This window comes from Galeopterus variegatus, unplaced genomic scaffold, assembly GCF_000696425.1.
Source record: "Galeopterus variegatus unplaced genomic scaffold, G_variegatus-3.0.2 Scaffold857, whole genome shotgun sequence".
NCBI classification, from domain to species: domain Eukaryota; kingdom Metazoa; phylum Chordata; class Mammalia; order Dermoptera; family Cynocephalidae; genus Galeopterus; species Galeopterus variegatus.
In genome coordinates, this window is record NW_007726968.1 from 152727 (window position 1) to 177632 (window position 24906).

The 24906-nt window shown below is 36.9% G+C and overlaps 1 protein-coding gene across 3 annotated transcripts in view; it reads right to left on the reverse strand.

Annotated features, from left to right (window-relative positions):
• LOC103590680 (rho GTPase-activating protein 10) overlaps positions 1-24906 on the reverse strand; it is a 209160-nt gene that overhangs the window by 125370 nt on the left and 58884 nt on the right. For all 3 annotated transcript variants that reach the window (XR_550495.1, XR_550494.1, XM_008572972.1), the window contains exons 7-9: positions 18812-18886; positions 12359-12446; positions 3614-3672 (exon numbers count right to left, since the gene is read on the reverse strand). Coding sequence is in view for 1 of the 3 variants with exons in the window: in XM_008572972.1 (XP_008571194.1) it covers positions 3614-3672; positions 12359-12446; positions 18812-18886 (222 nt within the window). In the remaining 2 variants the exon portion in view is untranslated. The remainder of the gene's footprint in view (positions 1-3613; positions 3673-12358; positions 12447-18811; positions 18887-24906) is intronic.

Sequence of the window (24906 nt, forward strand, 5' to 3'; positions counted from 1 at the left end):
CACTTAGGTGCAAATCCATGCCACTGACTATAGTAGCTTCAGTATTTCTCTGGAACAGTTCTGGTATTCAAATCACCGTGAAGACTATCACAAAGTCAGGAAGCAAAACACAAGGTCCAACAGGTGATGTCTTTTGCATTTATACAACCCTGTTCACCACACTGCTCAAAGATACCTTCAACGACGTACCTTTAAAGACTTCTAAACTCATTTCCTATCACTGTGGATTCCATTACCTCTTAAGAAGTAAGTACCTACCTTTTAGGAACATCTTCATCTGGTAAAATAAATTGGTATTAGAATTTCAAACACGAAAAAGGGAAGAAAGACAGGAGAGATAAAGTGTGCTAAAGTCTCAGACAGTTGGTGTTGTCCACAGCCCTCCCTTGGTCCTCAGATGCCTTCAGTCATGGCAAACATACTAGGGCTGGCTGTTTTTCTTATGGCAAGCTTGTTTTTTATTCCTTGCAAGAGAATGCTATTTCCGTTGCTGGCTTTGAAACTAGTTTACTATGTTGTGAGCTGCCTATGGAGAGGGCCATGTGGCAGAGAGCTGAGGGCAACCTCCAGCTCACAGCCAGCAAGACACTGAGGACCTCAGTGTAATACCCACAAGGAACTGAATGCTGCCCACAACCACATGAGATTAGAAATGCCATCTTTCCCTAGTCCAGCTCCAGTGAGACCACAATCCCAGCTGACACCTCAACTGCGGCCTTGCGGAAGACTCAGCTAAGTCATGCCCACAGAAACTGTGAGAGTTCTTGGATCCAGAGGAAGGAATGCTTCTATCAGGAGACACAAAAATGATCCCATTTTAACTGGAAGTTAAGGCTGCCACCTGGCCATTTTTGGGCTCCTCACACCACTGAATCAGCAGGCTAAGAAAGGAGTTACTGTGTTGGCTGGAGTGATTGACCCAGACTACCAAGGGGAAGTTGGACTACTACTTCACAATGGAGGTGAGGAAGACTATATCTGGAATACAGGAGATCCCTTAGGATGTCTCTTAGTACTACCATGCCCCGTGATTAAGGTCAATGGAAAATTATAACAATGAAATCCAGGCAAGACTACAAATGCCCCAGACTCTTCAAGGATGAAGGTTTGGGTCATTCCACCAGGTAAAGAACCACAACCCACTGAGGTGCTCGCTGAAGGCAAAGGGAACACAGAATGGGTAGTAGGAGAAGGAAGTTATAAATACCAGCTTCAACCTCGTGACTAGTTACAGACACGAGGACTGTAATTGTCCTCCCTGTTGTGTTAAGAATATGTCTCTGTGTATATATACCGTACACATATTAAGCAGTTATCTTTGTTTTTGTTCCTCTTGTTCTGTATCATGTACCATGAGACTTGCTGACTTTATACCAGCATTTAAATGTTGTTAACCTTACTTCATAGCATTTGCAATTTTAAGTTATGGGATATTGGGAGAAGGGTAAATATATCATTTAAGGACTTTACCTTTTTCTTCTTGGAAAGGGATTAATGCATTTCTGGTTGTACACCGGATAGTGTATCATGCTAGGTGAAACTATTATGTCATTGTACCATTTGAAAATTAAGTGTGATTTAAGGAGATAGTATGGACACCAAGTTGACAAGGGGTGGACTTGTGAAGGTTAATTCTAGATGTCAACTTGGTTAGATGAAGGAATGCTGGGAAACCTGGTAAAGCTATCTTTTCAGGTGTGACCATGAGGGTGTTTCCAGCAGAGATTAGTATGAGAGCCTGAGGGTCCTGGGTGTGAAAGACTCACCCTCAGTGTGGGTGGGAACCATCCAAAGAGAACAAAAGACAGAGGAAAGAGGTGAAGCTCTCTCGATCTGTTGGATCTGGGATACACTCTTCTCTCCTGTCCGTGGACATAGAGCTTGAGACTCTTCAGCTTTTGGGTTCCAGAACTTACACCAAGGACACCATCAGCTTCCCTGGTTTTGAGGCCTTTGGACTTGGACTGAGCCACACTACCAGCACCCAGTTTACAGATGGCCTATCGTGGGACTTTTCTTCATAGCCACGTGAGTTAATTCCCCTAATAAATCCCCGTTATATAATTATAACATATCCTATTGATTCTGTCTCTCTGGAGAACCCTGACTAATACATGTACTGACACCTCCTTGTAAAAAAAAAAAAAAAAAAAAAGAATTTCAAACACGATGCCTTCAGCTTTGGGCATGACAATGATACTAATGGCACTAACATGTAGTAACTTAAAACCTTATTCCATAACCACTTTATCTTTCTCCAGTTCTCAAAGGATTCTAGATTAAAATTGGCACTCTTCTGCTTTTTCCAGTCTCTAAGGCGAACAACATGAAACAATTGTCCTCCAACTAAGTTTAATTTCTCTTTCCCCAGTTTGCCAAAAATGCCACAGGGAAGAAATCAAAACAACCAAGCATTCGCTTGAGCTTTTGCCAAGAAAACTTTCCCCCACTTTGTTGATCACACAAATTTTCTTTTTTTAAAAAAACCCTCTCCCATGTGAAAATAAAAGTGAATAGAACCATATTTTTGCCTTTTCCAAAAGCCTATTTTATATATAGAGAGACTAATTGGTCTGTATATTGCTTCTTTCTGTAACATACAGGAACCTTTACACTGGCTGGAGCAGAGACCTCACAAGAAGATCACTTTTAAAGTAATGTTCGAGCAGCAGTAACATAGGACCCAAAGGGAATGCTGTAAGTTTTTCAACAGATTAAACTATGGAATACATCCAAAGGGAAAAAAACTAAGAGGAAATGAAAATACAATCACAGCTACTGTCAGTGCACCTGTGAAAACCAATACTGCAAGTTTTAGCCAGTAAAACTCGGGTGGTGAATTTTAAATAAGGTTCCTATAATCTAGCAAGTTACTTAACATGTCTCAACCTTCATTTCCTTAACTATTAAACACCTAACACCAGTGGACTGCAGAAGACTATGATGAGTAAACAGCATGTGCCAAATATAAAAAGAAAGCTGTGTGATAGAGAGGAAACAAGAAAGCCTCAAAGGAGTAAGATTTGCAGAAAATTTAATCACAAATTAAAATTCTACCAACTATAGGCCTTTTTCATTTAACATTTTATCACATATAATTCACTCTCTATCAAATATTGTTCGGCCTTCTGGCATTATCTCATAATATTCCTTCTGTTTGTTATTTTCATCTAAATATCTTTCTATGAGAAGCTATCTCCAGCCTACTAACCTCTTCACATCTGCTAATCTCCCCAGTCTTCTGCAAGTTAAATACTTCTGTGTTCCAGGGGCATTTTACTCATGTCATCATTATATATTTTACGACCTAATAAGAGCTGTTTATGCCCAAATACTTGCTACAGAATTGGCTCCGAGGGGCAGAAATCCTGCTGTGGCTCTACATATCCAGTGACTAGCATACAATAGGCAATAATTAATGTTTGTGAATGAATAAGTGTATTGTCCCTTTTTTCCCCACCTTCTAAAAGGGGGGGAGGTTATCTTCTAAAGTGATTTTGATTTTTAACACAGATTGCAATATCATTGAGGTAAACTTTTCATGTGGAAATTTTTAGTTTATACCCTCCGTCAACCACAAAACTGTTTCTGTGCACCTTGAAATGATACTTACTGGCTGGAACAATGAAATCTCCATGTAACTCATAGGTCATGAGAGGCTCCGGAAGACTCCTGTATGAAAAGGACAGCTCAGAATTACCAAATGAATCCAAATGGCTCTAAGTTTATTTTTTATAAAAGAGTGTTAAATACCTTATGGTATGCATTTCTTAGTTAACTCGTAAAACTTCCCTAGGGAATACCTTTACATATCGAAAGATACATAAATCAAATGGATCACTTTATTAATTGCTATTTGCACCAGGCACTACGGATGCTTAAGCAGCCACAAATCCTTACCATATCTATGCATATAGTATTTCAAATCTAATCTTGGAAAGTGCCTTTAATGAATATCTGGTTTTATGTATAAAACTTTCTTCCACATATTAAAGTATTTAAAGTTAAACACTCTATCTAACCAAATGTAAGCATAAAATTTGAAAATTGTCTCTAAGATATTAATTGAAGATTGCCACAAAAAATATGTAGAAAAGATTAAACAAAAAGTCAAATTCTCCTTTTAAATATCTCTATAATAAGAATTTTTCCTCTCTTTGTGCCTATGATATAAGTGACATGAAATAAAATTGATTAGCTTATGCCTTTAAAACAATTTTAAGTTTATACCTATAAAAGATATGAAATAAAATTGATGACAACTTAAAAAATACGTGCATCATTTTAATTTTTGACATAACAAATTACATAAACAGTAGTATATTTTATCCTGTGACCAACAGAATGTTACAGTTCAGTTAACTTTGCTATGTTATCTTAAATTTTAAAAGACAAGATCTCCAAACTTTAGAAACACTTTAAAAACACTTAGACAAGTATCAATCTGTCTAGCCTTTCTGGAGGACAATCTGGCAAGATATTAAAAATTTCTAAAAGGTTAAGCCTTGTAATTCAGAAATTCCTCTTCAAATGTTTTAATGTTGAATATGTGGAGAAGTGTAGGAATGTTAAGATGGAGAGAGACCAGGGAACTTAAGCAGGGCAAAAGCCCTTAGTGTAGACAAGAGATTTGAGGCAGAACAGGGATTGTTCAAAGTGCAAAAGCCCTTAGCATAGCAAAGATCTTCAAGGATGTTCTGCTAGATTAGATAAGAACATTAAGGTCATTTCTTATCCAGGTTTACTCCCCTTCCTTTGTTTCTCAAGATGTTTCCCAGAGAATTCCCCATAGCCAATTTCTTTTCATTCCTTTGATAAATGATTAAGTTGTTTTTTTCTCTTGCATTTCCTTGTCTTTACAATAAAAGCTGAAACAAATACTGACTTGGGGCTGCACCTTGTTTCTCCCTTCTTTAGGGAGTTTTCTCAGTGCAGTCCCTTCAGGCTTCTCGTTGCTCTTAATATTTTGGCTCTGAGTAATCTTTGCATCTTTTCACACAGCGAGAAGTGACAGAATATACTAATTACCCTGATTTGATTATCACATATTGCACACAGGTATTTAGATTCAACACTGTATTCCACAGATATATAGAATCAATTATGTTTCAATTTTAAAAAGAGAATTTTTAAAGTAAAAACAAAAAATGTTTTTAAAAAAATCAAAGATGCACCAAAAACTTTTAAAACATATGCAAAATCGAAGAATACTGCCAGGGATAAAGAAGATCACTTCATATTAATAAAAGGGGGTCAACTCATCAAGAAGACATAACAGTACTAAATGTTAGTGGATCTAATAACAGAGCTTCAAACACATGAAGCAGAAACTGACAGAACTGAAAGGAGAAATAGAAAAATCCATAACTATAATCAGTGATTTAAATACCTCTTTGTCTCAATAACTGGTAGGAAAAGTTGACAGAAAATCAGTTAAGATACAGAAAATTTCAACAAAGCTGTCAACAAACTCAGCTAAGTGGCGCGTCCTTTTTCTAAATGACGGTCCACCCAAAAGCAGCAGAACACACATTCTCAGTGCACACGGAACACTTAATTTCCAAAATAAATCATATTCTTCTGGGCCATGAAACAAATCTCAATAAATTTAAAAGGGTTCAAGTCATGCAGAGTATGTTCTCTGATTATAACAAAAATTGAATTAAAAATCAGTAACAAAGACATCTGGAAAACCTCAAAGAAATCAGAAAGTATTCTGAACTGAATTAAATGAAAACACAACATATCAGAATTTGAGCAATGTTTGTAAAGTAGTACTTATGGAGAAATTTATAGCACTAAACACCTATATTAGAAAAAAATAAAGGTCTTGGGCCGGCCCGGTGGCGCACTGCTACAGTGCACTGCTACAGTGCGCTGCTTGGGAGCGCGACGGTGCTCCCGCCGAGGGTTCGGATCCCACGTACAGACCAGCCGCTCACTGGCTGAGCGAGGTGCAGGCGCGACACCGAGGGTTGCGATCCCGTTGCCGGTCCCGGTCCGGTACGGGCGCGACACTGAGGGTTGCAATCCGTTGCCAGTCACGAAAAAAGACAAAAAGGAAAAAAAAAAAAGAAAAAAAGAAAGGTCTTAAGCCAATGACTTAACTCTTCTACCTTAAAGAGCTAGGAGAAAAAAGAGTAAATTAAACCCAAAGTAAGGGCTGGCCAGTTACCTCAGCTGGTTAGAGCACAGCCTTATAGCAGTCAGTTCCCTGTACTGGCCAGCCATAAAAAAAATAAAAAATAAAATAATAATAAACCCAAAGTAAGCAGAAGAACAGAAACAATAAGAATCAGAGCAGAAATCAACAAAACCGAAAAAATAATAGAGAAAATAAATTAATCCAAAACTGGTTCTTTGAGATAACCAACAAAATTGATAAATCTACCTAGGATGATTAGGAAATAAGAGAGGAAAAAAATGCAAATAACCAATGTCAGCAATGAGAAAGGTGACTGCAGAATCACTGCGTGTACGAAAGATATTAAAAGGAAAATAAGGAAATATTATAAACAATTTTATGCCCATAAATTCAACAATTTAGGTGAAATGAACAAATGTCTTGAAAGACACAAACTAACAAAGCTTCCTCAACAAGAAACAGATAACCTGAGTAGTCCTATATCTATGAAATTGAATTGGTAGTAAAAAAATATATATATATCTTGCCAGAAACAAAACTCTGGGCTTAATGACTTAGTTGGTGAATTCCACCAAATAATTAAGGAAGAAATAATGCCAATTCTGTACAAATTATTTCAGAAAAAAAGAAGAAATACTTTCTAACTCATTCTGTGAGGTAAGCATTACCCTAATACCAAAATTAAAGACATTATAAGAAAACTACAGACCAATATCACTCATTAACAAAGATGCAACTATTCTAAATAAAATCTTAGTAAATTAAATTTAACACGATAAATAAAAGGATAATACATCACAACCAAGTGGGTCTATCACTGAAATGTGATGCTGTCCTAACATTTAAAAAAAAAAAATACAATTCACCATACTAGTAAACTAAAAAGAAAAACTGTATGATCATCTCAATAGACAATCTAGTGGAAAAAAGGTATTCTTTCTCACAAATGGTACCAGAACAACTGGACATACACACACGAGCGAATTTTAATCCGTACCTCATATCTTACACAAAAAATAAAAGAGATCATAGATCCAAGTATAAAACCTAAAACCATAAAATTTCTAGAAGAAAACCTTTGTGACCTTGGATTAGGCAAAGATTTCTTGATAGATCACCAAAAGCACGGTCCATAAAAAGAAAAAATGATAAACTGAAATCCATCAAAATTAAAAAACTTGTCTTTGAAAGACTCTGTTAAGAGAAAAGACAAGCTACAGACTAGAGAAATCATCTGCAAAGCATATATCTGAAAAAGAACTTGTCTCCAAAAATATAAAAAACACTTAAAACACAATAACACTATCTAATTTTTTAAAAAGCAGACAAAAGACAGACACTTCACCCAAGAACATATATAGATGGCAAATAAGCACATGAGAAAATGGTAAACATTATTAGTCATTAGGGAAATGCAAATTAAAAGCACAACAAGATACTACCAAACACCTATTAGAATGGCTAAAATTGAGAGGTTTGACCATATCAAGAGTTAGCAAGGATGTAGAGGAGGTGGGACTCTTGTACACTGTCGGTGGGAATGTAAAGAAGTACATCAACTCTGGAAAAAAGTTTCTCAGTTTCCCAAAAAGTTAAGCATGTATCTATCCCATGATTCATATATTCCACTCCTAGGATTTATTTATCTAAAAGAAATGTAAGCCTATGTCCACTGTAAGATTTGTACACAAAGGTTTTCAGCAGCTTTAAGTGCAATAGCCAAAAGCTACAAACAACCCAAATATCCATCAAGTGAATGAATTAAATTAAAAAATTGTAGTATACCCATACAATGGACCACTAGTTAGCAGTAAGAAAGAATAGACTACTGGTACATGCTACCACGTAGGTGAATCTCATATTAATTATGCTAAGTGAAAGAATCCAGATTTTTTTAAGTACATACTGTATGATTCATTTATATGAAATTATAGGAAATGCAAATTAATGTTCAAGGATGAGGCCTTTAGAAGGGAGGGCTGTGAGGGAGGAATTTCAAAGGTCAGGAGGAAACTTTTGGGGATGACGGACAGGTTCACTATCTTGATTACAGGGATGGTTTCAGAGGTATATACACATATCAAACTTACCAAAATGTACACTATAAAATGTATAGCTTACTGTATGTCAATAACACTGCAATGAAGCTGTTTAAAAAACAAATCAGAATAGACACAAAAGTATATTTACAGGTATGTTCCTTATACACAATTTATGATGGTGCAGTATACATACCCACACACACACACACACAGAAAATGACAACCGCAGACAAACTAAAACTTAAAGCATCAGTGAAGAAAAGCTGCTCTTTTATTTCCTCTCTTCCTCTCCTTCACTCCCATTTTAAGAGGAAAAAAACAAAAATCAATTACACCACAGCCTAAATAAGGAGGGAAAAGAGCCAATGAGAAGTAAACCTTTGGGTTTTTGTATTTCAATGTATGGACAAGCAGGAAGTAACAAAAAAGAAAAATGGTTATTTGGCAGAGAAGGAAAGTTAGAGAGTGCTGAAAAGGGGGAAAATGAGAACACTTAGAAAAACCACAGAGAGCATTTCCTTTCTCATAAAAATGAATCTGTATCTAAATATCTTCTCCAAGCTACTTATATCATTGCCATATGTCTACCTAGGCAATGCAACATAAAAAATAAATATTGTTAATGTTAGGGAAGCAATAATAAAAATGACAAGTTCCTCATACAAAATTTATTATACTGAGTCACCACACCTCGCAGCCTCCCACCCGACATGTTTTTAAGCAACCTCTCTTCCCCGCCCATTGGGATCTGTTGGGGGATATAAATCATAATATTTACCTAAGCTGGCATTTCCTTCCCAAAAAGTCTCATTCCAATTTCCAAGCTTAAAAGAAGTTTCCTCCAGGTGAAGTCATTTTACTGGAAACATCACAAAATAGCTCATTTGTTTCCTCACAATGGGCAACTGTTGTAATGAACACATTGCTGGAAATCAAAATTATGGTCTGCATAGATAAGAAATCATTCAGAGGTCTAGTATTCAGCCCTCTAAAACACTAGAAGTAAAAAAATTTACCTCAAGTCAGTAGAAGAAAAGGAAAGATGCCATACATAGGTCCACGACACATCTCTTTCCTTCTACAGGACTCTTGAGGTTTTGCTTCCTATTTTAGTTTGGTGCTTTGGGGGTTTGGCTGTTTCCCTCCTTCTGCCTCCATCCTTCCATCCAATAAGACGGCTGGGTTATTTGCAGTGGGAAGAATACAAGGACAAGAGCTTTTCTTGGTGGGAAAAGCTATGTCCAGCTTCAAACCATGGTTGCATGGGTGACAGAGCTGGGGTTCCAGCCCTGCCAGGATTTTGTGCTCCTGACCATCACACCACACTATCTTACCACTAATGCCAAAAGAAATATGTTTGATTGGGCCATAACCAGGCAGTCAAACAGAGGTAGATAAAAACTGTTTTCTCCCATTTGGTGCATCACCAGAAAAAGCGTCAATTGAATCCTAATTACTGTGTTTCAGTTGCTAAAAATAACAGGGAAAAAGAACAGCAACCTAACTTTCAAATCTCCCAAGGCATCTGCCATCTTATGATAATCACATTATCACATTCGGGCAGAATGTGTATATCGTCAGAAGTGAAGTTATATAATAATAGTGTCTCATACTGTTGGTCTGTAGGCAGTGTTTGCTCAAAAGTGGAATTCAACAGGATGAAGCAACACAATTAGAGAAATAAGGTGGAAAAGGCAACACAAGACCAGGGGCAATGAGGAACTAGCTTCAGAGAGCCTCAAGATTGAAAAAGAAATCATATACACTGAATAAAAAGATCCTCTAGTATATTAATTTTTCCCACAAGGAAAAAGAAAAAAACCACGCGGAGCAGGGGAAAAAAGCACACAATGTAATACCAAAGAAGTGGATTTTTACCCTTAGTTTCCCACCAATAACTGAGTCATCTTGGTCAATACCTTTACCTGTACTAGGTATGAGTTTACTGAACAGTAACATGGATTTAAAGGTATGTTCTAGAGTGGCAGGATCCTCTGCTGGTCAGGTTAACATATGCAATTCATTATATTTTTATATCTCTCACCTATTCTTTCCGTCATCCATCTAATACAGGCTTTCTCAACCTCAGCACTATTGACATTTTGGACCAAATAATTCTTTGGGGGAAGTGTGGACTATTCTACAGGATGCTTAGCAGCCCATCCCGGCCTCTACCCATCAGATGGCCAGGAGCACCCCCTTCAGCAATCGCGAATCGTGACGACCAAAAATGTCTCCAGACACTGCTGAATGTCCCCTAGGGGAGGGAGCAAAATCACCCCCAGTTAAGAAATCACTGCTCTAATATTTTAGTAACAGGCACAGCTCTGGTTGCTGGAAATACTGCAATGAACAAGACATGTGAGATGCCTATCATAGGGGAGCTTCCATTGTGATCCTACAGTGGGGACTAGAGAGATTCATTTTTACCATAATCCTTTATCTAAACCACAGTTAGTCACTATCAGTGGCAACTGTGATATAAGTACATAGATTTGGCCTGAATTTTACCCCTTTTATCAACTAGGGGTAACAATAACATACCTAACAGTTGAAGAAAAAAATTTAAAACAGTGGCTAAAAACATCTTTAAATAAAGTACTCAAAAATAGGTAAGCATATCTGATAAATTTTAATACCATTAAAAAGTGAGACAACCAAAAAAAAAGGAGGGGGGGGGCCGGCCCGGTGGCGCACTGCTACAGTGCGCCGCTTGGGAGCGCGGCGACGCTCCCGCCGAGGGTTCGGATCCCACATACAGACTGGTTCCCGCTCACTGGCTGAGCGAGGTGCGGGTGCAACACCAAGGGTTGCGATCCCGTTGCCGGTCCCGGTCCGGTACGGGCACGACACGGAGGGTTGTGATCTGTTGCCGGACACGAAAAAAGACAAAAAGGAAAAAAAATAAATAAATAAAAATAAATAAATAAAATAAAAAGTGAGACAACCAGACAACACAGGCCTGATGCAATGCAATAGGAAGAATATAGCACCACCATGATGTATTCTTGAAATAAATAAAATAAAACCTAACCTGAATCTAACAAAACCTATAGATCTGTTAGTTCACAGGAAATATGATGGCCGGAGAAATATGCTAAATGACATCCTCAGGATATAATCATCCATATCTAAAACATAGAAAATCCTATTTTAAGAAATGACCCAGCTTCATCAGTAAATAAATGCCAGCGGTGGGGGAGGGGAGGGACTGTACAGATTAAAAAAGACTTAAAACCTATCAACCAAATGAAATGTTGACATTGTTTAAATCCTGCAGCATTTAAACCAAATATAAAAAGACCTTTTTGAAACAAAGTAGTGAAAATGAAATGTGAGCTGAGTACTGGATGATATTAATTTTGTTGGGTAAAATACATTCTGGTGGTCTTTTTTTTAAAAAAGAACTTATCTTTTCTGAGATACAAGTTCAAGTACTTATGAATGCAGTAATCTAATGTTTTGGAAAATCTTTAAAGTAATTACCCCCCCCCCAAAAAAAAACATAGCAGATAGGGAGACCGATGAATCAAGAAGCATGGAATGTTGATCACAGGAAGCAGGATGATGCGGCATAAGGATTCGTAATCTCTCTGGTCTTATATATTTGAAATTTTTCATAATGTTTTAAAATATAAAATATGTAGTATGAGTTGATTCTAACGTGCTCGCTGGAAGCCAAATAATGTTTGCCTGAAAAACAACCCTATGCATGGTTTACGAGAAGTGATCCTAGGGAAACCTTGTCATTTGTTTGCCATACAAAAATCCAAGCCCCCAGCAGAACCACAGCAAGGGAATTACAGGGGTGATGTTTTTTTCCATTCTTTTATTCACTTTTTTTTTTTTTTGACTCATCTAACTCCAGCTTCTTATCATTCAATTCCTTTTTAAAGAAGGGGTCATGACTCATGAAAATGCAAAACCATTTTCTAACTCTAATCCTAAGTATTTTCTATAATAAATTAAAAACTTTTTTATTTTAAAACTTCATCAAGTACATTTCTTTCCAAATAACTTTGTATTTATGTGTTATTATAAGCCTTTACTTTCAGATGGTTTAAACTAAAAAAAAAAAAATCTCCTTTTCAATGTGGTTTATCAATATTTACGTACAGAGTCAGCACCTGTTTTATGCCACATTTCCAAATAGTCACTGAGAGGAGCTTACCTCAAATACTGTTTCAGGGCACTGGTTATTGTCTTCACTTCCCAATCTACAGAATTCTCCAGGTCCACCTCATTACATGTATTTACATCTAGTGAGTAAGCAAGCAAGAAAAAAAAACAATTAAGACTTTGAACATTCAAAGACCCTCTCGACTAGCTCACAAAGCTCCTATTTTTAAACAGCCAAACCACAAATAATTAATCCTGTGGTTTTCTACAAAAATGTTATACATACAATTTCTTTATTATACTGTAAGCCATGTTATACTACTAGAGATTTCCAGGACTACAGAAAATCTGTAATAGAGGTCAAAGGACCAGGGTTGGACCAGGAGTAAGGAAGAACAGGTCACAGGGTACAGCACTATAACCTCTACAACTGCAGTTCATGTACACCTGTTCCCGTCATCATAATCATTAAAGGTATTAGTAGCCATGGTTTAGAGCATGCGGCATTTTCAGTTGTATGTGTATAGTTTAACTTGTTTCAGGTGGCATTATTGCTATCACACTGTGTTATGAATGGGGAAACAAAGGGGCACCATTAATGGCAAAATGATATCAGAATGGCAAGTCAGTGGCAGAAAGGATAATAAGCTTAGTTCCGCGCATCCAAGATTGTATTCACTGTATTAATTTTCTGAAGATTAATACATATGTGATCAACCAAAACAGAGATATGATTACAAATAAACTTAAAAAGTCACTTATGGGTAATCTTTCACATTATCACCGTAATATATACACTCATCTGGGAAATATTTATTGGAGGCCTCTATATGACACTTTGGACATTCATTCTAATTAAGCTAGTTTTCTTTGTCCTAAAAGTGTGTTACCGATGTGTTTCTTCCATATGTCCTTTCAAATAGCTATTAAGTTCTAAACAAAATGCATGTGGTGCAGAAAAAAAGGGTGGGGGTGGTTAGCAAATTACGGAGAGGAAAAAGTGAATCCTGGTTGAAATAAAATGAGAGGATGGTGAGAAAGGCAAACCCTCTGAGTATGGTGGCATCTTTAACCCTTGTGACTCTGGGCTAGTTCACTCAGCCACAGACAGCAGCAGGCAGGAGTGCAGTGCTGGCCTCACACATTTGGGCTTAAATGCCGGCACCAATCCAGACCAGCCATACCACCCAAGCAAGTGAGTTCTGAACCTAACTGTACTCCAGGTCTTCATCTGCACAATGGAGATAATATAAATGCTCTCACAGAACTGCCAAGAGGATCAAAGTGAATCAAGAACGTACGCAGATTTTTATAAATTATTAAATGAAGGTTATTACCACAGCTGAGCCACTAAAAATTATAAGCATTCAGTGATGGTTACCCACCCAAAAGGAGGGGCAGTAAATGAGTTCTGATGAACAGTATCAAGGCACCAATATAAACCTGCCTGGTTTTCTACACTCCTATCATGAAAAGGAGAAAACAAGAGATTCATGGAAGAAACTATTTCTCCCTCACTCTAGAATGATGTCACAACAAAGACCCAAAAAAACTAATTGTTTGCGGGGTAAGGGAGTTATTTGCCTACATAGAGAAGAGAACATCTTGTTAGTATTTCCTTTTTTAAATACACTAAACAAAAAAACCTGGTCAAAATGGGACCAGCACATTAAGTCATGCATGCCGCTTAAAAAGTTCTAGGCTGGGGCACAAAGAAGGATGGATGACAACTCAATGTTGGTCTCAAACTTTTTGAAAATAAAATAAAACAGGAAGTGATGGTTATTTCACAGCCATAACATCATACACATGAAGTCAATTACTCAAAGTTCTGGAGACTTTTTAAAGCACTTCAGCATTTCTTGATTACAGCAACTGACAGCAATATGCAATAAACTACAACAATGGCAATTGACACTGATTACATTTTGATCAGTTCTACAATTCAGAACTCATTTGTTATTGAGCTTGTCAGACAAGCCACAGATACATTCAAGAAATCAAGTTAAGCACCCTGATTAAAGGTGCAATCCTTTATAACTAGGACTAAATAATTCTGTTCTAAAGGCTCTGCCAACCAATTACTTCTGTAACTGAATATTCTCTCATTAAATCAATTATTTAAATTTCATTTTAACATACAAGTCAGATAACATTTTCAATCAACTTGCTACCAGCAAATCACCATTTTAAAATCCAAGAGGCTTTTTAAAAACTTTTATTTCCACCGTTCTACCAAATTATCATTCTATATTTTGAGAATCATTATTTTTTCTATGGAAAAATAAGCCATCCTTCCAAATTCATAGAATAAAAAACAGCTCTCACATCAGAAGCTAAAGACTACATAGCGCCTATGTTACTAGTCTTCTAGTAAGTTTTCATATAACTCAATCATACCTAGCAGTCCTTTACAATCAGTAGGTGCACTGAGACTAGGCAGAATTTGTTAATTACTTATTTGGGATTCAAATATAAAAATACTTTTGGGGTATTTGTTCAGAATATATGTTCTACCATAAATAAGGTAAAAATGTTGCTCCTTTCTGACCAAGAAACAATACCTCATGGATTAGTTAAAAATCTAAACTATCAAGCACAGATACAAAGAGCTGACTTTTTATTTGGGGGAATGTTTCATACTTATGTAACCACTGATCATTTTTTTGAAACTGGAAATATGCAGCCCAACCTAAATGCAAAGTGCCACTTTATGCAGCTGCTAGCACCCTACTCAACACTGACTTAGGTCCAATTTTAAAGTACTTGAAGAAGCACAGTGGATGAATTTTGAAAATGTGCTTTATAATCAAAAATCTGAAATTTTTCCAGCTACCTTGGTTCACTTTTTTCCCCTATGTGAAAAAGCTATCCTATAAAGTAAACAAGGTAATTTCTTAAGGTAATACTCTCCTAACTTATTATTTCTTGTTTTCTATGGTTCTATGCCTAAAAATACATAAAATCATCCAGCTTTTTTTTGCAAATTAGTTTTAGAAGTAATCCACCATACCACACACTACCACCACATTTTCTCACAATTTCCCTTTCCTCTGCTCTGATGTTTTCATTCTAAAGTGGGGAAGAAGGAAAAACACATGACAATTCTAACTCATATCAGTTCTAATCTACCATTAACTGCTGTAATTAATTTTTTACATTCTCACCCCATTAGCAAAAAAACCATGATTCAGTGAAAGACACCTCATTTGATATTTTCACTTTCCCAAACTGCTCCAAGTTTCTATTAAGAGGTAAAAAAAAAACTTCGCCAGACAGTGAGTGCCCTATCTTAGAGACAGCAAAGGGCAAGGAATGGAAAATGGCCTGTAAATGAAAGGAAGGCACTTGCTCACATGGTCCAGCTTGGTCCAGTGAAAGGCTCGGGGGCTGCTAGAAACCCAGCAGACCACTGCCTTCTGCTCCCAGGGAGGAAGACAACTAAAAAGGCTAACAACTCTCATCACCAGGGGGAGGGAGGCAGCTGCCCTCTCCTTTACCTGGCCTATAGGAGTACAGATGACTTCTCTATTTTTCTATGGTTAACTGCCATGACTATACCATGTTGGCAAGAGTCGGGGAAAAGTGAGGCGAAGGAGGAGGAGGTGGGGAGGGAGGAGGTGGGGAGGAAGGGAGATTTAATGTTAAATGTTAAGGGGAAAAATACATCCAAAAAAAGGAGGCAAGTGAAGAAAACATTCAAAAGATTAGGCATACACCCTTTCTTTAGAAATCATCACGAACTTTTAATTAATCAATATTTAAAGAACACAAAATATTTTAAACAAATATAAAATATTTTATGTAAAAATGTCAATAATGAAAAAATAGTTCTACAGTAAATAATTAACTCTCAAGAACTAAAGAGAATCAAGCGAACTTTTAATTAATCAATATTTAAAGAACACAAAATATTTTAAACAAATATAAAATATTTTATGTAAAAATGGCAATAATGAAAAAATAGTTCTACAGTAAATAATTAACTCTCAAGAACTAAAGAGAATCAAGCAAACAGCAGCTCTCCTTCAAAAATAACACATGGGGCCGAGCCCGTGGCGCACTCGGGAGAGTGCAGCACTGGGAGCGCAGCAGCGCTCTTGACGCGGGTTCAGATCCTATATAGGGATGACCGGTGCGCCACAGAGCTCACTGGCTGAGCACGGTGCGGCCGGTCTCAAAACAGGACAAAAAAAAAAAATTAACACATGACTTCAGACTTTTTCTCAGGTCAGTACGAATTAGACTATTTTTCATTTCTATGTAGAAAAATGAATTATGAACAAAATGTGGTTTGAAAAAAATTCAAATCTGAAATAAACATTACCTTCAAGAATAATAATAATAGACACTGAATGGTTTTAAAAAGCAAAGTTAAAAATTTGGCAGACCCACCAAATTTTTTTTCTCTTTAGGAAGTATAACCTTAAAACAATGCAGAGTTGGGAAAAGTTAGAGAGAAAGCTATGGGACTGTGTGTCTACTGAGTATTCAAAACTCTAGGGCCGGCCCGGTGGCGCACAAATCTTTTTTTCCCAAGAAGTATTAAATTATTTCTATTTGAACACTTAATCAGAATGAAAGGGAAAAAATCGTAGGAAATCTTAAATTGATTAGGAAATAATGAATAAATGTATTTTGTCAAGAGCTAAGGTTCGTGTTAGTATAAAGTAACAAAGAAAATGGTATTAAGGCTAATGAAAATCCAATATTTTTGATTAACAATTTATCAATTAATAAAAACAAATTTATATTGTGTAGCCCTCTTAAATGAATTACTTAATAAAAAAATCCTTCTTCACATCAATTCTCTAACTTCCTCTGTACACAGAATATTACTAAAAGCATAGCATTTCCCTTGCCAGCAGCTTGAATGATGTTGTGTCATACTTGTGTCCTGGACTTCTCTACTCTGAGGCTCAAGGAAAGTAAAAACTGTTTTCCAGACCATGAATTTTTGTGGGTTTAGATATTTTAAGATACCTTGTAAGTTAAGGACTGTCTTGGGACATTTCCCACGAATAGAGGTAACTACCACCTGAGTTCAGCGATGCTGTGCATCCAGGACTTTGAGATTAAGACCCAATTTTGAGATAGCTTAACACTTTACAGTGACCACAGAAATACCCCTGTTCAGACTTTCCTTGAACATGAACAATAAAATAACAAAAATAATGCCAGGATCCCTTTGACCGATTTACCACCAAAATGTGCCTTTTAGCCTAAATCTCCCATTCTGATACCAACAAAGCCTTCCAGTTTTAATCATTATAGCACCATGTTGGAAATGAGCGAAGTGTTTCTAATTTTAAAATTAAGTAAAAGCAGATGCTGTAGTCCCATTAAACTCTTCCAGCTGCTACTGAACCACTGGCAACCTAAGTCTATTTAATTTGGAGACCACTAATAGTAAAAAGGAAAATCTGACTGCCAAGACTGCACACCCAAGTTAAACCAGAGAGGCAAAAAATAAAAACAGCTCATGAAAGCAAATGCATTCTAATAAGGCTCTCCAACTGATGACAGGCAATTTTTCCTGTGGTTAATAGCTAAAAAAAGGTTGTTGCTTATTAAATCCTTAATTCAAATACAGCCAACAAGCAATCCTATCCGTAACGTGTCAGTTGATTTTATTCATCTTGGTTTATGTCTCCTACAAATGAGTCTTTGCTACAATGCTTTAAGATGTAGATATTTAAATGCATTCATATCATACCTGAGGGCATTCTTAATACTGATTAATTAAAGTGAGATATCAAGTGAATTAATATGTAGCATGGTCACAATGACAGACTGGTTTGATATACAGGCCCTCAAACCTGATGAGTTATCATTACTCCTCAAGAGGCTGCCTGCTTTGGGGTGGGGGAGAAATGAAGTGTCTTACAGGTGGCACTGAACTGACAGTACTATGTAATGGAAAAGTGCTTTGTCATTCACATAATGTCTGGGGTAATAAAATGAATTCACTTTCTGGCTTCCTCTAGTCTGAGATGCCAAAGAACACTGTGTTATCAGCACAGATGGAGCATGCATGGTTTGGAGAAGAGCCTGGTGTGAACTGCAAACAAGGCTCTGTGAATACCAATGAATCCCTGAGAATCAGACCCTCACTGTCGAATGACAGTTTTGAGTGAGTCCCAGCGGTCTTGTCCAACCAAATGTACTGTCAAGATTCTGGACAGGCAATTTGGAAGCCATGCAACTCATGGAGGCCTGGCTACTACTCTCCTGTGAGAAGCAAGCACAGGAAGACATTCACCCATGAGCGCATTCTTTTTTCCTTTCATCCTTAATAAGTAAAGAGGTGGTAGGTAATCTATGCTGATGAAAATACTCATCTACCTCTGAGTCAACTGTCTCTGCTCAGGAGAAAACTCATCCAGGCGGGAGAAGAAAAGAATGGATTCACAAGTATGTTATATGTTACTATGAAATATTAAGTTGTGATATCAATGAACATAAACAAATAATGCATGGAAAAATGATTAGAAAAGAGGCATACCCATCAACATACTCAGAAGTCTCTGGACCTTTGAACTCACCCCCACAACTCTGTACAATCCTTGGTCATTTATACCTATTGGAAGAGACAAAATGTTAGCAAAATACCAGAGTATCATATTTTAAAAGCTGTCATCAAATAGTTGCATTCAGAATCTTTGCTAATCCACATCAGCAGCATTCCAGTTGACTCTAAAAATGATGTTTGACAAAAGCAAGTGTTTACCAACTTGTCTTACCAGCTTTGTAGCTGTGGTTGGAAAATAACTGCATAAAATAACGTTCCATGTGGACAAAAATGTAATGAGTCCATGCTAATGAAGTCAGTTAAATGTCTTGGCTATACTGAAATGTATACAAAAAAGATCTGTAAAGATGCATTAAAACTTTTATGCTTATTAGTTTACTTATTGTTTACATTTTTCTTAAAACATTTTAGCCTTTTAAAAATAATATGGTAACGATTACTATACAGAAAGAAATCGTTGTTTGGATGATTCTCAAAGACCATGGAAATCCACTCAGTTGTTTTTAAAGAGTTGTTATAAGCCCTGTCCAGTGAGGAGCTCTGAAACTTCAAATGAGTATCACCACAAACTATTCAGCAAACGAACCAAATTAATGCATCCTCTCTCCAGAGGCCTGAAAACGAAATGTCCCCCAGCACAACAGACAAACAAAGGTAAGAAAATTTATTGTCAAACATAACTTAGTATGCTGAATAAATGTCTTTATTTCGATTCTGATCTAAACAAACCAATTGTAAAAGGACATTCTTGAAGCTATCAGGAAACTTTGAGTGGCATTAAGGTTATATAAGAAAACGTACACTTTTTAAAGTTGCATACAGGGAGGGGTGAAAGTAACCTTAGGTTTGCTTTAAGAGGGAGAAAGGAAGAGATGAACCAACTGTGGCAAAATCTTGGTGATAAAAGCCTGAGTGATAAAAACACGGGGTTCATTGTACCAATCTCTGCTTTTTTGTGCTTGAAAATGTTCTTAATAAAATAATGACTTCCAAAGAAATGTGACTTCTCCTCTTTACTTCTCAGAAGAGTTGCCGCTTTCTGGCTGTGCATTTATTTTCTGCACTAGAAATGTTAAAGCTAACAAGAACACAACTGGCTGACAAGGAGATGATGCCTCTAATCCTCAAAGTTTCCAAAACAAAATAACACAACAACACAAACAGAGGCCATGGAATTTGCCCAAAGGGGTTTACTTTCTTTTCACCTCCCTGCTTGGAGTGATAGAAAGAATACTAGACAGAGTCTAAAGAACTGTGTCAAAGTCACAGCTCAGTCACTCACGGGCAAAACAGGAAACTTCTCTGGGTCTTAATACTGCATCCGAGATCAAGGACAGTGTCCTACGTCATGTGGGGAGGGAAATGATGACACCAGCACGTGTTCTGTAGATTGTAACTCGCTACACACACGAAACTCATTATTCCTTGCCAAAATCAGTGTCTCTTTTCTTTCTTTTTCTCCTTACTCATTTTTGTAAGCTTTTCAAATGTTCTTTTTTTCCTTCTGTTATGGGCTGACTCGTGTCCCCCAAAAATTCATATGTTGAAGCCCTAACCTCCATCATCTCAGAATGTGACAGTATTTATAGATAAGGTCTTTAAAAGAGGTGATTAACACAGTTTTTACTCTTTCAATGAAATTTAAATAAACCTTTGAAAAAGCATGCAAAATACATACACTCAAGTCTTACAGGATTTTCTGTTTCTTGTTTACATAGTTCTTAAAGGCTCTGACTAACAAAATGAGAATTGGGACATACTTTATGTCTATGAACACATACATGTTCATACAAAAGATACCAAATATGCTGAAAGAATATAGACCAACCAATATGCAAGCCATATTAGTAGGTTTATCATACCCTTTCCAGCTTCTCTTTATCAGGGTGGGCCCTGATCCAATATGACTAGTGTCCTTACAAGGAGAGAACATTTGGACACAGACAGAAACAGAAGGAAGATCATGTGAGCATACAGGAAGAAGACGGCCATCAACAAACCAAGGAGAGAGACCTCAGAAGAAACCAACGCTCTTAACAGCTTAATCACCTAGTCTGTGATACTTTGTTATGGAATACACCTTCTCTCTCAGTAATCTCCTTAGAGCTCAAAAAACCAGAAAAGCAAAGGCTAGCCCTTCAATCTATACGAGTTTATTCAAAATACTAAAAAGTCACAGGAGCAGAGATGTACCCTCCTGAAGGGGAATGCTCACTGACTACAAGAGGAGAAAAAGGCAGTACAGCCCTGCCAGGAGTTGGAAAAAAGAAAAGGAAATTGCCAAGAAACACAAAAAGAAGGTTTTTGAGCCTGTAAAAGAGAGAAGACTGAGTCTCATTCCTTCCTTCTAGAACCCAGAAGGGTATGTCCAGATAGTTTAAAATACCAAAGGATTTTTTCAATACTACTCTATTTAGGAAACTTAAAATAGTTTAACCTCAGTGCCAGAAGCCAAAAGAGCAAGTTATATTCTGCAGTCAAACAAACGTGCCTCCATGAAAAGTGTCTGAAATATACAGAGATGAGAAGAATGTTATTTCAGCAATAATAATCACTCCGTGGTGGTAATTAGTATCAGATAATTGATCAAGTCCAAATTCATCAACCTGAGAGAAGCAGAATTAATTGCTAATGCATAATGGAAGGTGCAAGGGGAAATTAAAGCTACTCAACACAGTTTTTACCTTTTTAAGTAAAATTGAAAGAAACCTCATATAAAAGTAGCTTGGAAACAGCATGTAAAATACATACACTGAAGTCTTGTACGACTTTGTCTTGTTACACTGTTGTTAACACTGTTCTTAAAAGCTGTGGACTGACAAAATGAGAATTGGAACATACTTTATACCTATGAACACGTACATGTTCATATAGCACATATTAAATACATTTTTAAAATATAGATTAACCAATACGCCAGTCATATTGGTGGGTTTATCATATCTTTTCCAGTTTCTCTCCCATATTTTTCTCTTTCAGCCAAAGAAATCACTATTCCTAATCACCAAGCACTAGAATTTTGGAATTATCTTTGACTTCTTCCCTGTCACTTTCCAAATTCAACAGGTCAATGTCCATTCTTTCTTCAAACTTCACACTATTCTCTGCCTCTTCAACGTAATTGAAAATTCATTCAAAATTCTCTTGAATTTTATGCACACACATTTATTAAAGAATCCCTGCAAAGAAACACACACAACTCTAATCTATTTTAAACACCATCTTTTTTCCATCTGTTCTTCAAACCACTTTTATTATCTAAGGTCCTCCTAACTCCATTTAAGAGTAAGCCATCAGATCAAACCCACATTCCCCAGTCGTAACAAGTATGTAAGGCATAAACACACAAACATCCATAATGGGTCCCACCTCATCTATCTACGTTTATTGCAGAGTACTGGCCTTAACCGGAGCAGACTGACGACTATCACCCACAAATAACCAAGTTTGTTCCATCCTCCATGACTGTGTTCAGGCTGAAGTCTTGCCTGACAGGAATGCTCTTCCCCTTCTCCTCACAAATTTACTCGTCTGTCATATATGCATGCATCAAATATGTGCCAGGTGCTACTCCAGCTGCCCAAGACTCAACACTGAGTAAAACAAAGTCCCATCCAAACAAAGTCCCAGCCGAACCTTCAAAACCAGACAAAATCCCACCTTTTCTGACACCAGCCCATGCTCTTCCCCTTCTCCTCACAAATTTACTCGTCTGTCATATATTCATGCATCAAATATGTGCCAGGTGCTACTCCAGCTGCCCAAGACTCAACACTGAGTAAAACAAAGTCCCATCCAAACAACAAAGTCCCAGCCGAACCTTCAAAACCAGACAAAATCCCACCTTTTCTGACACCAGCCCACAGTGATATTCTTTTTCTAGACATAATTCATAATTGATTCCTTTTAACGCTTTACATTTTAAAACAAGTCCATAAATCCTTTAGTCACAATTCCCAAAATCAAAAGTCTGAATGCTTGACCTAACATCAGGTATTTAAGTCTTTATTTCCCCCACTCACTCTGAATGTTTATATTTCAACATGTTAAAAGTAATTTCCACACCAAATCTATCTGGAGATGTTATATACTATACAGTATATACCCCATATTACCTTTATAAATTTTTTTTTAAATCTTAATTCCAAAACACATCCAGCCTTAAAATTTGCAGATAAAGAATTATGGGCCTCAGGCCTGGCCAGTTAGCTCAGCTGGTTAGAGACTTATAACACTGAGGTCATGGGTTTGGATCCCTGGACTGGCCAGCTGCCCCCCCCCCAAAAAAAATAATAGTAATTGTGGACCTATATTCCACCTTCTCTCCCCAAATACTTAGAGATACTACCTCAAAAATTACTAGGACAATCTTGGTTTTTGTTTTTTGATTTTAATAGCTTTTATGGTACCTTGCATGGAATAGTTTGGCACAGAATTGGTACAACTAGGTTGACTTGACCTTAAACTAATTTAGAACTGTAGATACAGACTTGGGCCAAAATGGACATCACAATTCAGAACTGAAAAATTAAAGTTAAAATATCCCAATAATTCTAACTTTTTTCAGGACACAAATGTTCACTGATAGAGAATATTAATACTTTAGAAAACAAAAATTTGTAATCTGGTCAAAGATTTTTTTTTTCTTTTATGGATGCAACTGGTTCTGATCAGCAGTATAGAAAAGGTACATTGCTGTCCATTACAGTGAGGAGCAGCTTATGACAGCTGTCCCTGGGTAAAGTAGATAAGGGTAAATCAAATGTGTCTTACTTCCTATCACCTGTCTCCTCCGATCTCCCACAATGCTATCCCAGGGCACTACACACATCTTCCTTGGGGAGAAGGTCAAAAAGTGGGAATGAGTCAAGACTCACCATCATCTCTACCCAGAGCCAGAATCCATTCAGCTCCAGGATACACCTGCATAAAACTACTGAATGCCAGTGGGCACCCACATACCCTTGCAGGTGGGCTAGAGAAGCAAGAGAGAAAATAAGAGGCTTAGAGACAATCAAGGAGTTAGAGTCAGGAGGAAAAGAAAACTTAAGAGGGTCGATAAATTTAGTTAAACAACAGAAATGGAGGTGAAGGCTGGAGAGGCTGCAACTGGCAAGTAAATGTGATGAATAAGAAGAAAACAGAAATGGCATTTAGGTCAAAGGAAGCAGAAGAGAAAAGACAGGTAATTAAAAAAAAGAAGTAAAGGTAAACAGAGAAAATACAAAATGAAAGGAAAAAGAAATCAGAAATAAATGAGACGGTAGGATGTACTTACTATATTTTAGGCAGTGAGGTAGAATAAAGTGAAGACATAGGGTAAAATTAAAGAGAATTATAATTAAAAGAGAGACCAACTTGAGACCAACTAGGTCATGAAGTCCTTTTTTTTTTGCTTCAGGAGTAGATTCTATTCCTGACAGCTCTGTATTCTTAATACCTCATGGTCCCCAACACCTGGGATGCATCTAACAAGTGAACTGAAAAATAAATGAATAAATGATTAATAAAGTGATGATAATTTGTAAAGGGAATATGAAAAGAAAATAAGAGACAGAAAAGGTTACATATAACTAGAAAAGACAGATGTAACTAGATGAAGGAGAAGGGCTCAAAGTGGAACATAAACACTTTTGATGGTAACAAGCACAAAATTATTAAAAAGGATTTTGCAGCTGCGTGATTCTACAGAAATAAGAGATCAAATTCCACAGGCCTATCAACATTCATTCAGCTGTCCTCTAGTAACCAGCAGAGTGCCTGGCATGGAATGAGGTACTCAATCAATATTTGTAAAGGGACTGAATCATTTATTTGCACTTGTGTGTGCTGACAACGGGGGTGAAAGGTCATTAATGTTCATATTCGACTTCACCAGATTTCCATCAAAAGTCTGCAACATTTCATCATTAATGAGGTACATGTGCATACATACACATATGTATGCACAAATACAGGTTTAGATATCGCTGCAGCACTGCAAAGACAAATTCCCCTATGGGTTATGTAATGAACAAACAATTTATGAATATATAAATACTAATCATTTTTAAATGTCTTATAATTAT